The 15,283-nt window shown below is 43.9% G+C and overlaps 1 protein-coding gene across 1 annotated transcript in view; it reads right to left on the reverse strand.

Annotated features, from left to right (window-relative positions):
* LOC115113677 (transcription factor Maf-like) overlaps positions 1 to 7,079 on the reverse strand; it is a 160,249-nt gene extending 153,170 nt beyond the window's left edge. Inside the window, exon 1 of the mRNA XM_065013125.1 lies at positions 5,703 to 7,079. Within this exon, the coding sequence (XP_064869197.1) occupies positions 5,703 to 6,670 (968 nt within the window). The 5' untranslated portion in view covers positions 6,671 to 7,079. The remainder of the gene's footprint in view (positions 1 to 5,702) is intronic.
* Positions 7,080 to 15,283: the final 8,204 nt, after the last annotated feature.

Here is a 15,283-nt window from a genome sequence, read left to right on the forward strand (position 1 = left end):
ATTAACTGTATAACAGATCTATTTATTTATAAAGTGAGGCAAGGCAGTGATTAAAAAGAAAATCCTAATAAAAAAAATCTAATTAAAGTTGTAGCCCTTGAAATAATACCAAACAACCTTTGTACAACACCTAGGGACCTCACAAAGTGATTTCAGGCTTTTGGTATTGTAGCGAACAGTGGGGAAGGGAATACAACTCGGGTCACTGGCGTGAAAGACAAACACCCTACTGTGGTGGCAGGTAGCCTAGTGGTTAGAGCGTTGGACTAGTAACCGAAAGGTTGCAAGATCAAATCCCCGAGCTGACAAGGTAAAAATCTGTCGTTCCGCCCCTGAACAAGGCAGTTAACCCACTGTTCCTAGGCTGTCACTGAAAATAAGAAATTGTTCTTAACTGACTTGCCTAGTTATACCAAGGTTTTCTACACTGCCCCCTCTGTACTTTAAGGCACCTCCCTGTGCTTCGACTACTCAGTCCCCTAGCACGTCCCACTTCTGAGACCAGTGAACCAAACGGCAGGACAAGGATGTGAAACCAGGTCACTGGTATACCCTATGCATCGTGCCAACTCACTTGGTAAGAATAGTGGCAGTCACTCTTATCCTGAGCAATTAGTCAGCTCGAGATTCAAACCAGCAACTGCTCGATTACTGGTCCAACGCTCTTAACTGCGAGGCTACCTGCCACTCTCATCCCGGCTTATATACTGAGGATTGTGACAGTATAACAGGAATCAGGGAAACTGTTGAGCGTGAAAAACCCAGCAGTGTTACAGTTCTTGACACAGTCAAACCGGTGCACCTACATACTCCGTTCAAAGACACTTCAATATTTTGTCTTGCCCATTCACCCTCTGAATTGCACACACACACAATCCGTGTCTCAGTTGTCTTTAAACCGTCTTCTCCCTCTCATCTACACTGATTCAAGTGAATTTAACAGATGACATCAATAAGGGATCATAGCTGTCACCCCGGTTCACCTGGTCAGTCTACGTCACGGAAAGAGCAGGTGTCCCTAATGTTCTGTAAAATCAGTATCTCTTACTTTAAGAAGTGTTAACTTCAGGCTGACTAATAGCATCTATTGAGTTGCAATGCCCGATAATTGAATATCCAAATCAACTTAAATGATCTACATAATGTGTTTTGCAGCAACACAATTAGAAAGGAAGGATACAGCTGCATTTTCTTCTTTTATTGTTTGCGATTCACAAATTATTTTGATTCACATAATTTGATTCACCGCAATTTAACCAAACTCCTTCTACTACTACTACAATGGCGACGCACATCATTCAATTTGTCAAAATAATCATTTATAAAGAATAGTTTAATATGAATTAATTGAATCACATTTTTTTTAAATTACTATTCTGAGAAATGTGGAGGGGCTGTCTGTTATATAGTCAATTAAATCTGTATGGCCTAAACAAGATAAATAGGGGATATTTTTTACTGGGTGTCTCATGTCTATAGTGTTCTTTAATGTACAATGATGCACCTGTCCTCTCCGCTGACTATCAGCTATCCCTCTATGTTCTTGTGTATTTCTGGAGAAAAGTGGTGCAGATATCAATGACTTGATGTGTGGTATGATTGCTAGTTAACCTATTGCAGATCTGGACAAACGATCCACCTACCACTACTGTCACTATGGACAGCGGGCAGGATAGCGTTGACTGTATAGTCAGCGTGCAGAAAAGCGTAGTGCATAAGGGAAGTACCAAAACACCTTTATAGTGGGGGTGCAAGAAGGTGAGGAAATGTGGCTATATGGAAGAAATGATGTAGTAAAACCTGCAAAATGGGGAATGTAAACCACCGAAAAATGCACTACCCTCCTGTGCCCAACAAAAAAAATAATCACACAACCCTCCCCAAAGTAAAACAAAAAGTTACACAACACCAACCTCCCACCCCAGTACATTTGGAACTGTCCCTTATCAAGAGAAGAGACAAAAACCACTATAAAGGTGATTTAAATGTTATGATAAGATGACCTCACCCCCGCTCACACCCCCGCTCACACCCCCGCTCATCCATGTTCAGAGTATACATGCACACACTCGCACATACAGACACACACAAAACCTTCCATTCACCTCTAATAATGTGCACATTGCTGCATTGGTGTGCTGCTAAAAATGAAAAGGAAAGAAAGAGTGAGATTGAATCCCTGAAATGCTGTCTTATTCACAGCGTCACATTTCTGTCCTTATTAACCAATTGTTGTAGAACACAAAAACAAAACGCCCTCCTTCATTTTCCTACACAAGTCTCTTGGACAGTTTGACATGACAAACACATTAAGAGGGGTCTTCAGTTACTGTCCCCTCGGGGACACTAAGATTAAGATCCATCCTCAGAAGAGGTCTCAAAGGTCATAAGGTAAACGCCAAACCAACAGCGGGTTGGGAGAAGCGCTACTGTGCCTCATCTGCCCACGCCTACCCCGGTGACTTATTATGCATCGCGCTGGCTCATCACATGCACGACAGAGCCCTCTTCGCCTGCTGGGTGTACCCCTGTCTTTCGGAGCATGGTCTGTTCTCTGTTCTAGGCCAAATGCAAGGGGGAGGAGGACAGGGAGGAGAGAACAGTGAAAAGGGGTAGATAGGGATTGGGCTGTTGCAGAATGGACACATACACACATACACACACACACACACACATAGATAGCTATAGAAACACAGGAACATACAAGTATAGTCTCACAAAAATAGTCACACACACATACAGGCACGGATTTGGCATATAAACATAGACATTTGCACACACACACACACACACACACATGAATGCAAGGACATATTTCCACTGCCCCACTAACATGTGGAACTACAACAAGTCCAGATGTTCCCAAAATCATAAATGTCCAAAAATGTTAGTTTTGCATGAAAGCACAACAAAAAGTAAGCTCGCCTTGTTATGAATCATTCAAATTGAGGATGAAATGCATTACTTCAGTTTTAATAAAACGTGTAATCATAATGTACAATGCACACACATATGTATGCTACTGGCATTGTACTAAGCTTTACATCCTATGACATGAATGATAGATTGATATTGAAAAGAAGTATGGAATGTAAATACATACCCAGGGGGCTTGATCCATGGCAGATATCATTGACTCTTACCTCAAATATACCTTTCATTTTGTTTATTCAATTTGAGGGATTATTATAATTTTTTTACATGAAATGGTATTTAGTTCAAATAAATATTGAACAGTGAAACAAAGTCTAATTAGTAACGAGACTGTCTATCTCACACCTTTCTTTTTAAATAAAACATGAATAACTTTGTAGTAATACCATTACTACTGACCTGTAAAGATGCTCACAGAAATGTTAAGGTTCATCACTTCCAAATGGATTTTTATCTCTAACAAAAATACAACGTCTATGTATTTTCGAAGTTAAATTTTGTTCCACATTTAAGATGTTGTTTGAGGTTTTGAATGAGGCTAAGATTAGACAGGGTTGCAACCTAGACAACCAAATTGTTACTGATGTGATTATCTGGCATGTGTCATGCCTCCATCCATCTGCACAGATGAAGACAAATCCCACAGACTAGAACAGTTTCAGGAAAATTTGTCGAAAACGGATGGATACCAATTCACATGTAGCGTAAATCAAGTCAATCCCCCAAATGTAACTCCTCGTGTCTATTCCCAGTAACATGAACTACTCTGGGTTTGTTTGTGAAATCCACATTCCATCATTATCTCTGCAGGTCTATCTCAAGAGAAAACGGAGAAGCTTAATGAAAGGCCGATTACATACATTTATTGCATTTCATTTAATTGTAAGAAATGAACAAAAAGAGCACATATGAACATCACATAATATGGTTAGTGAGGGAAATAATTTTGCACAGCAAAATATATAAGAGGAAAGTTGAATTAACATATATCTGAAAGGTTTATTGATGAATGGTATCCCCCCATTTTGTACAAGTAGGGTGTCAATCCCTGTCTATTTAACAATGTCCAGACATTATTGATTATAATAATATTATTGCCTTGTAAATAATGAGTTTGTCTGAGCCAAAAATAATCTAGTACTGGTTGACAACAAACTATTAAAATTAAGTTATCCAGCAAAGCCAAAATGTATCTGTCTGCGTTTTTGAATTAGCTTCATAGAGTTCCCATTCTGTGATATATTGCAGACTACCTTTTAGTGCAATTCAGTCCAAAATACATTATCAAAATGCAGGGTTCACGCTGACTTAGGGCTGAAGTTTCTCCTTATTTAATACTTTGGTTTAAAATACAGTGAGTGGTAGGTGAAGACAAACACTACTACAGCTGTCAAACTACTGCTTAAACTGGAAGAACATGCTGCAAAAAGCGCTGCTTATGCATGGAAACAATACTGTTAAATTGTATCAATTGGAGCCGCCCCAACCTCCCCTACCCAATGACAGGAAAACTATTTAGTGCACAGGACTTTATGAAACCTACAGCTAAATGATCCTAATAATCTACATCACATTCTTCTTTAAATGTCAACTTGTAGCACATCCATGTTTTCTTTTAGACTTACAGAGTGTAACAACTACTGTAGGTCTACATATACTTCAATTATAATCCATAGCCTTCCAGAGTTGTCAAATGCACAGGGATGGGGTATTTCTTTTTAAATAAACAAACTGCTTTTAAGCAACATACCGTTTAGTCCCATATAGGGATAGGTAATTCATTTTTAGAATAGTTGAGGTCCTTTTTGCTCCCTCGCTACATGGATCCCCGCCGAACAACTGTATAGTTGTTGTTCACTGTATAGAAATGGGCGCTTAGTTGTACCATTCAACACAGTTGAAATACACGGAAAGGGGGTGGTATAAGAGTCGTCACTTTTTTGTTGCTGTCCCAAAAAAGTGATCAGGTCATAAAACAAGTATGAATGCCATGCTGGAGTCATCCGATAAAAGTACATTTTCAAGCACAAAAGGAAAAGAAAACCCGTACATGTCCAGCATGCAGGCCAGTTCAATAACATATCTCTTTTAAAATAATGGATATAGTTCATTATGAGTAATAGTCTGTTTGTTGCTTAACACAAAATAGCAAGCATAACGCATGAGATGAGGTGGGGTAAAATGGTAGGCTCGCAGTCCTCCGAGTTTGGCAGAACAAAAACAGAAAGGGAAAAAGGCCAAAAACGTCTTCTTACTGTAGATGGATGCAGTTTTTGACCGGTATTTGTATTTGTACACGGATTTCAAAGTCGAAAGGTGAAAAAGGCAAGTCGATGGACTTCCAAGGGGTATACTTAGTGCTTGCATGCACACATAGTATACAGCAACATTGTAAAGTTAAAACAACTTCGAAAAATAATAGATGATAGTTCATATTTAAAACACCGCAAGTCAAATGAACAACGTTGAAAAGGAGCTTGACAAAAATATGCATCAAATAATAAGTATGGTAGCAAAAAAAAAGATGATGGCAGGTTTCAGTTTCTACTCCAAAATGAAGGACAATTATGACAAAGTTCCATCTTTCTATTTCAAGCCCCAAAACTCAGACTTGAGCAAACCCCTGTTGTCAAAAAAAATCAAACCGAAAAAAAGTATGTTAATTTGTTTTCTTCGTCTAGTAAGCCCCATTACAAAAAAAATCACAATGAAAACTTTTTAATGAGGGAACTGACAAACTCAGTTTTCATGATAATGTCGACACTCACATGAAAAACTCCGGGGAGGAAGGGTTGTTGTCACTGCTGGATCCATTTTCTCTGAAGCCGTTGCTGATGAGCTTCTCATATTTTTCTTTGTATGCGTCCCTCTCCCGGGCCAGCCTGGAGATCTCCGCCTTGAGGTGGTCGACTTGCTGGACGAGCTGCGTCTTCTCGCCCTCCAGGACGTGCCGCTGCTGCACCCGCTTGTAGCGGCAGGACTGCGCATAGCCTCTGTTCTTTAGGGTCCTCCTCTTCTGTTTCAGCCGGATCACTTCTTCCTTGCTGACTCCCCGTAGCTGCCGGTTGAGCTCCCGCACCGACATGCCCACCAGCTGGTCGTCCGAAAACCGGTCGTCCAAATGTCCCATGTGTGGGTGGTTTCCTCCGGAGCTGCCGTTGGACGAGACACCGGGTGATTGGTGATGGTGGCCGCCGTTGTGGTGGTGATGGTGGTGGTGGGGACCCCCGTTCTGGGCTGCTGCAGCGGCGATAACTGCGGACACCACCGCCGCGGCAGAGCCCATCTCTTCCCCGCCCATGGTGCCTCCTCCTCCGGCTCCGCCGGCAAACTGCTGCCCTCTAGCATAGCCATCGAAGGACTGGAGCTGGTGACTGTTGTTGATCAGCGCCTCAACTGCGTCTTCGGGGCTGAAGCCCAGCGCCTCCGGATTCAACTGCGGTTGATAACCGGACATCCAGTAGAAATCCTCCAAGTGTGCCTTCTGTTCGCTCCCCGACCCCGGACTGGGCGACGAGAAGCTTGGAGAAGGGGGCACCGAGCTGCAAGGCGTGCTCATCGGTGTGGAAGACAAGGATCCCCCGGCAATAAGGCGGCTGCACTGGCTGATGTTACGATCGGGCTCCACCGGCTCCTTTTTCACTTCAAACTTCATCAGATCGAAGTCATTAACATATTCCATGGCCAGGGGACTGGTGGGCAGGTCGGAGTTGCTCATTGCCAGTTCTGATGCCATCCTCTTGCTGCCGACAGTCCTCCAAAGGGGGTGAAGAGCAGCTGTCAAACTGGGTTGGTTTGGAAGAACGTGAGCCAGTTTGCTTTTTAAACGTATTTGTCTTAAAGTGAAAAAATTGGTTTTCAATGTCCTTTTTGCAGCAACGAGCTCCCAGCTGTAAATTAATAGTTTTCTTTTCAGAGTCTACTGCACAGACGCACCAGAGCCGCGCTCGCGAGTTGCGGAGTCCTCTTTCAGCACGAGAAATTCGGCGAATTGGTATTTTTAACATTTAACACTTTACAGTTTCTTCATGGATAGGCCTACATTGCGTAAAGCGGAGAGGGTGAAATGTCGAAGGAGAGGGGTAAATGTTGCCTCTCACTTGTAGGCGATTTTTTAGAAGGATCACACAGCAGATGAGTTTAAAAGCATTGCAGAGTTTTATAGCAGCCCTGACGTCAGATTGGAAATGGGAAATTGACTCGGACGAAGAGCCAATGGGCTCGCACAATCTATGGGCTAATTAACATATTAGTACAGAAACAAAACTTTTCTCAACTGTCAAAGGCTATCAGCTGACTGTCAGCTGCAACTCAACCTCTTAACTCTTTCGCCTCTCCATTTTAGGCATATTCATTTAATGGTCATTTGTTCTACCATTTGGATAAAAACATAACCATTAAATTCTCTCACTGGGCTCATGGTGGGGAAAGGAGGGTAGGCTGTGTGCACATTATGGTTCGATTTAGTGTTGCAAGTGGTATTGGTAACATTTTAATATCCAAATGTAAATTACAATATGCAAATGATGAAGTTATTGAAGTGATAATATATATTATTAGTTGCTGTCATAAAATAAATGCGTAATAACGCTTTTGTATGGTTGTAAGATTTATATTAGTTTCAAAAGTATCAAAACATAGTATTCATGATTTATGATGTGCAAATATTGGGGGATGGTTATGCACACGTTTTCACAGTTCGTGTTATTTGAAATTCGAAGTGGTCAAATCTACCAGTAGCCTATAACCAAAATGCATAAGCAGCTTTACAATCATCTTAGTTACATGAACAACAGCGTTGGCTCATACAGTATTGATATGTGACAGAATACAGGAATACATACGATTCCGCGCTGATGTTCTGTGAAATAAAATTACAAAGGATTTGTGGAGAGCAGACGTACATCTGCCGTTGTAAAACTCAACAGTGCCACCTTTTGGGGACATTGAAGCACCGTTCTCCTAACTAAACTGCTTCATCTGAAAGAATCATTCACAGCAGAAGCAAAATTAGACCATTTCGCAAGAGACTATTTATTGGAAAGAATAATATTCCAATGTATGTATAAGGTATGGTGCATTTGTTTTAGAACGAGAGTATGGATACATTGGCAGGGGAATAGCCATATTCCGTATGAATCACGTGTCAATTGAAAGTTATTTTTGGGGAGAAAATATAGGCTACAACATTCCCCACTACATCAGGTGTATACACTCGATTATGTAGAACATTCGTTACATAAGACAAGTAAACATGTACTTCCTACGAGGTCCTATGAAATCAGCATCCCCTCAAATAGGCTGCTCTATTAAGCAGTGGTTACATGGAAGTCATTCAGTAATGAACTATGTGTTCCAACCAGGCGGAGATTAGCCTACGTGCACTACAGTGATATGTATATATATAACACACTTTATCTAAAGCAGTGATTCCGCGGGCCCTGCTCCAAAGTCATACATTAAACCACTCTATTTATTGTACATTGCACTTTATCTCGTTGGTTCAGAGGTCAGACATTTCCTCTAGTTTTAATGGACTGCATGTCATGCGCAACTCACTTGTTGAAGTCTATTGCACAGACGAACCAAAGCTGCGCGCGCCAGTTAAAACATGTAGTTTTATACTACACTATCCAACCAAATTACCTCCCTACAACTATTTTAACAATACTCACATCCTACCCTCATTTAGTCAGTCTAATCAGTGATATAATGCTCCGTTCACGACTTCTCGTAATTTCGTAAATACCAGCATACGACTGGTAAAAAAAATCCCCTTCAACGCCCCTCCAACTGAGTGGTAATTACTAGAGTCAAAATCGTATAGGCCTATCATCCGCGTGCTCCAAGTTTTCCACTTGCATCTCTCTGACGTCATTTGTAAAAAATTAAATTAAATTCAAAAAAAGATCGCAAGCATGGCATCTTCTTTTTGATTTAGAATCTGCCTCATCTGGCGGACTCACTGAACACAGATGCTTTGTTTGTGAATTATGCCTGAGTGTTGGACTGTGCCCCTGGTTATCCACAATTTAAAATAACAAGAACAATGTACCATATGGTTTAATATGGTTATAAGGAATGTGAAATTATTTATACATTTACTTTGCCCCTGGTTATCCACAATTTAAAATAACAAGAACAATGTACCATATGGTTTAATATGGTTATAAGGAATGTGAAATTATTTATACATTTACTTTTTATACTTAAGTATATTTTTTTGCAATTCCATTTACTTTTGATAGTTAAGTATATACAAACCAAATACTTGTAGACTTCTACACAGGTAGTATTTTACTGGGTGACTTTCACTTCTACTTGAGTCATTTTCTATAAAGGTATTTGTTTTATCTTCTACTTGGATACTTTTTCCACCACTGCATGTGTCCTTCGATAATATAACACAATAGAGCTTCCTAGGTGTCACCCTCATCTCACACCCCCTTGTTCTCTCTCTCTCTCTCTCTCTCTCTCTCTCTCTCTCTCTCTGTCTCTCTCTCTCTCACACACCCCCTTGTCCTCTCTCTCTCTCTCTCTCTCTCTCACACCCCCTTGTCCTCTCTCTCTCTCTCTCTCTCTCTCTCTCTCTCTCTCTCTCTATATATATATATATATATATATATATATATATATATCCCTCTCGTCACCATATTCTACTAATGTAGTCTTTGCTTCCAATGTATGAGAAAGCTCATTGTACAATAACCAGTTTGATGAGTTGAGATGCGTTTGAAGTAATTCAAATGCCATCCCTGATTAAGTTTAGCCACCTGACAATGACAACACTCAAGTGAAAGACCAATGATCTACAAACACAATCACACACTGTGCCCTATCACACAGACTTTGGCAATACAGTGAAGTCAAATGTTACCTTCTGAACTTTGTTTATTGGCGATGAGTCAAGGGGTCAAAGGTGAGATTAAATCCCCTTGCCCTGATAGCTGTGTGATCATGGTCAATGGAAAATCCCCCTGTTAGCTGTCATACTGTACCTGTCTAACTCATAATCACTATGACGACTGATGTCAATGGTTTTTGATTCGTCATTCAGGTGGGATGATGCTGATACCTACAGATCGTTCAAGATGAACAGAGCTTGTGTATGTATACACAGGAATCATCACAAGGCTAAAATAGGTGACAGTATTTCATACAGCAATGCCCCGGAAACCTTCTTCAGTAGGATGTATTGCCCTGTCATTTGATAATGTTGTTATCTCTAACACAGATATAAGTTCATTTTTATTTCACATTAACAAAGGTTACCGTGCAGCTTTTGTCAGTAGGTCCAAGGTAGTGTGTACTCAAGGCAAGCAAGGACAAAGGTGTTGGTATTTAATCTATCTCTTGAAAAGTAAAAAAAAAAACATTGGTTATTACAAGTGGAGATAAAACCAGATAAGAACACAGCCCTGTAGATACTGTACAGGCATAGATCCAGACAAGGAGAGACGTGGAAACTTGTGTGGTTTTAGCTCTGTAGATTGTTGTCCACTGACTGGTTTTGAAAACAGAAGGTGTTCGTTTTTCACTTTTTCATTCAGGCAGTTTTATTTAGTGGTGTCTGTCTGTCTGTCTGTCTGTCTGTCTGTCTGTCTGTCTGTCTGTCTGTCTGTCTGTCTGTCTGTCTGTCTGTCTGTCTGTCTGTCTGTCTGTCTGTCTGTCTGTCTGTCTGTCTGTCTGTCTGTGTGTGCATGCGTGTGTGTGTGTTTGTTGGTTTTACAAATGATAGAATACATTTGCCTGCTTTTCTTTCTCAGCCACATTTAAAACTGTCCCTTTCTGTCCCTCTCTATATCTCTCTGTCCCTCTGTCTCCCTTTCTGTCCCCCGTGGTGAAACGGCTATTTGTCAATGCCATGTCAAAAGCGGAGTCAAAGCATCCCTCCAAATAGTCAGAGGTATGAAGCCCGTGGTGGATCTTACCTGATCACCTTATCAACGGACTGGAAAGTACAGTTATCCCAAAAACAACTTAAGTTGTACTTTAAAGTATTTTGACTTAAGTACTTTACACACGGACAGAAAGGGACAGAGAGGGACAGAGGGAGACAGAGGGAGACAGAGGGACAGAGAGATTTACATTTACATTTACATTTAAGTCATTTAGCAGACGCTCTTATCCAGAGCGAACTTACAAATTGGTGCATTCACCTTATGACATCCAGTGGAACAGTAGTGCATCTAATCTTTTAAGGGGGTGAGAGGGATTACTTTATCCTATCCTAGGTATTCCTTAAAGAGGTGGGGTTTCAGGTGTCTCCGGAAGGTGGTGATTGACTCCGCTGTCCTGGCGTCGTGAGGGAGTTTGTTCCACCATTGGGGGGCCAGAGCAGCGAACAGTTTTGACTGGGCTGAGCGGGAACTGTACTTCCTCAGTGGTAGGGAGGCGAGCAGGCCAGAGGTGGATGAACGCAGTGCCCTTGTTTGGGTGTAGGGCCTGATCAGAGCCTGGAGGTACTGAGGTGCCGTTCCCCTCACAGCTCCGTAGGCAAGCACCATGGTCTTGTAGCGGATGCGAGCTTCAACTGGAAGCCAGTGGAGAGAGCGGAGGAGCGGGGTGACGTGAGAGAACTTGGAAGGTTGAACACCAGACGGGCTGCGGCGTTCTGGATGAGTTGTAGGGGTTTAATGGCACAGGCAGGGAGCCCAGCCAACAGCGAGTTGCAGTAATCCAGACGGGAGATGACAAGTGCCTGGATTAGGACCTGCGCCGCTTCCTGTGTGAGGCAGGGTCGTACTCTGCGGATGTTGTAGAGCATGAACCTACAGGAACGGGCCACCGCCTTGATGTTAGTTGAGAACGACAGGGTGTTGTCCAGGATCACGCCAAGGTTCTTAGCGCTCTGGGAGGAGGACACAATGGAGTTGTCAACTGTGATGGCGAGATCATGGAACGGGCAGTCCTTCCCGGGAGGAAGAGCAGCTCCGTCTTGCCGAGGTTCAGCTTGAGGTGGTGATCCGTCATCCACACTGATATGTCTGCCAGACATGCAGAGATGCGATTCGCCACCTGGTCATCAGAAGGGGGAAATGAGAAGATTAATTGTGTGTCGTCTGCATAGCAATGATAGGAGAGACCATGTGAGGTTATGACAGAGCCAAGTGACTTGGTGTATAGCGAGAATAGGAGAGGGCCTAGAACAGAGCCCTGGGGACACCAGTGGTGAGAGCACGTGGTGTGGAGACGGATTCTCGCCACGCCACCTGGTAGGAGCGACCTGTCAGGTAGGACGCAATCCAAGCGTGGGCCGCGCCGGAGATGCCCAACTCGGAGAGGGTGGAGAGGAGGATCTGATGGTTCACAGTATCGAAGGCAGCCGATAGGTCTAGAAGGATGAGAGCAGAGGAGAGAGTTAGCTTTAGCAGTGCGGAGCGCCTCCGTGATACAGAGAAGAGCAGTCTCAGTTGAATGACTAGTCTTGAAACCTGACTGATATGGATCAAGAAGGTCATTCTGAGAGAGATAGCGGGAGAGCTGGCCAAGGACGGCACGTTCAAGAGTTTTGGAGAGAAAAGAAAGAAGGGATACTGGTCTGTAGTTGTTGACATCGGAGGGATCGAGTGTAGGTTTTTTCAGAAGGGGTGCAACTCTCGCTCTCTTGAAGACGGAAGGGACGTAGCCAGCGGTCAGGGATGAGTTGATGAGCGAGGTGAGGTAAGGGTGAAGGTCTCCGGAAATGGTCTGGAGAAGAGAGGAGGGGATAGGGTCAAGCGGGCAGGTTGTTGGGCGGCCGGCCGTCACAAGACGCAAGATTTCATCTGGAGAGAGGGGATAAAGAGGTCAGAGCACAGGGTAGGGCAGTGTGAGCAGAACCAGCGGTGTCGTTTGACTTAGCAAACGAGGATCGGATGTCGTCGACCTTCTTTTCAAAATGGTTGACGAAGTCATCTGCAGAGAGGGAGGAGGGGGGGAGGGGGAGGAGGATTCAGGAGGGAGGAGAAGGTGGCAAAGAGCTTCCTAGGGTTAGAGGCAGATGCTTGGAATTTAGAGTGGTAGAAAGTGGCTTTAGCAGCAGAGAGAGAAGAGGAAAATGTAGAGAGGAGGGAGTGAAAGGATGCCAGGTCCGCAGGGAGGCGAGTTTTCCTCCACTTCAGCTCGGCTGCCCGGAGCCCTGTTCTCGGCTGCCCGGAGCCCTGAGATATAGAGAGGGACAGAAAGGGACAGAGAGGGACAGAGGGAGACAGAGGGACAGAGAGATATAGAGAGGGACAGAGAGGGACAGAGAGGGACAGAGGGAGACAGAGGGACAGAGAGATATAGAGAGGGACAGAAAGGGACAGAGAGATATAGAGGGAGACAGAGGGACAGAGAGATATAGAGAGGGACAGAAAGGGACAGAGGGAGACAGAGGGACAGAGAGATATAGAGAGGGACAGAAAGGGACAGAGAGGGACAGAGAGACAGGGTAGACAGAGGGACAGAGATATATAGAGGGAGACAGAGAGACAGAGAGAGACAGAGAGGGACAGAGGGAGACAGAGGGACAGAGAGATATAGAGAGGGACAGAGAGGGACAGAGGGAGACAGAGGGACAGAGAGATATAGAGAGGGACAGAGAGGGACAGAGGGAGACAGAGGGACAGAGAGATATAGAGAGGGACAGAGAGGGACAGAGGGAGACAGAGGGACAGAGAGGGACAGAGAGGGACAGAGAGACAGAGAGATATAGAGAGGGACAGAGAGGGACAGAGGGACAGAGAGATATAGAGAGGGACAGAAAGGGACAGAGAGGGACAGAGAGATATAGAGGGAGACAGAGAGACAGAGAGAGACAGAGAGGGACAGAGAGAGACAGAGGGACAGAGAGATATAGAGAGGGACAGAGAGGGACAGAGGGAGACAGAGGGACAGAGAGATATAGAGAGGGACAGAGGGAGACAGAGGGACAGAGAGATATAGAGAGGGACAGAAAGGGACAGAGAGGGACAGAGAGATAGAGGGAGACAGAGGGACAGAGAGATATAGAGAGGGACAGAAAGGGACAGAGGGAGACAGAGGGACAGAGAGATATAGAGAGGGACAGAAAGGGACAGAGAGGGACAGGGGAGACAGAGGGACAGAGAGATATAGAGAGGGACAGAAAGGGACAGAGAGATATACAGGGTGACAGAGGGACAGAGAGATATAGAGAGGGACAGAAAGGGACAGAGAGAGACAGAGGGAGACAGAGGGACAGAGAGAGGGACAGAGGGACAGAGAGAGACAGAGGGAGACAGAGGGACAGAGAGATATAGAGAGGGACAGAGAGATATAGAGGGAGACAGAGGGACAGAGAGAGACAGAGGGAGACTGAGGGACAGAGAGATATAGAGAGGGACAGAAAGGGACAGAGAGGGACAGAAAGGGACAGAGAGGGACAGAGGGAGACAGAGGGACAGAGAGATATAGAGAGGGAAAGAAAGGGACAGAGAGGGACAGAGGAAGACAGAGGGACAGAGAGATATAGAGAGGGACAGAAAGGGACAGAGAGGGACAGAGGGAGACAGAGGGACAGAGAGATATAGAGGGAGACAGAGGGACAGAGAGATATAGAGGGAGACAGAGGGAAAGAGAGATATAGAGAGGGACATAAAGGGACAGAGAGGGACAGAGGGAGACAGAGGGACAGAGAGATATAGAGAGGGACAGAACAGAGAGAGACAGAGAGAGACAGAGGGACAGAGAGATATAGAGAGGGACAGAAAGGGACAGAGAGGGACAGAGAGACAGAGGGACAGAGAGATATAGAGGGAGACAGAGGGACAGAGAGATATAGAGAGGGACAGAAAGGGACAGAGGGAGACAGAGGGACAGAGAGATATAGAGAGGGACAGAAAGGGACAGAGAGATATAGAGGGAGACAGAGGGACAGAGAGATATAGAGAGGGACAGAAAGGGACAGAGGGAGACAGAGGGACAGAGAAGAGACAGAGAAGGTAGTCAGGAGGCACAACGATAGGCAGGAGGTATTCTTAGAACAGAAGCTTGGTCTTAAGTGAGCCATCTTCTGTGAAGAGGATGTGGCTAGCAAACGCTAACACTATCTGACCACAGCAACAGCAGAGAGGAAGGGAGAGAGAAAGAGAGATTCAACTGTTCTTAATATCTTACTTAAATGCATACAATATTAGGTTAGTGAAATGGTTATTGATAGGATGCATAATGCATTCATGTTGAAAGGAGGAGACAGTAGACAGTACCAGTACGCTGCTTCAGGTCTTTGACCAGTCGTTGATATAGTCATTGTCACTAATAGTGGGCAAAAACTTATCAGCAAGACATTTTCATAGAGATTCAATCGTAAACAGCACGAACGTCACAAAGAAGTGATGAGACTGATTATGAAAGAGTAATTACACAA

This window comes from Oncorhynchus nerka, linkage group LG28 (genome assembly GCF_034236695.1).
Source record: "Oncorhynchus nerka isolate Pitt River linkage group LG28, Oner_Uvic_2.0, whole genome shotgun sequence".
NCBI classification, from domain to species: Eukaryota; Metazoa; Chordata; class Actinopteri; order Salmoniformes; family Salmonidae; genus Oncorhynchus; species Oncorhynchus nerka.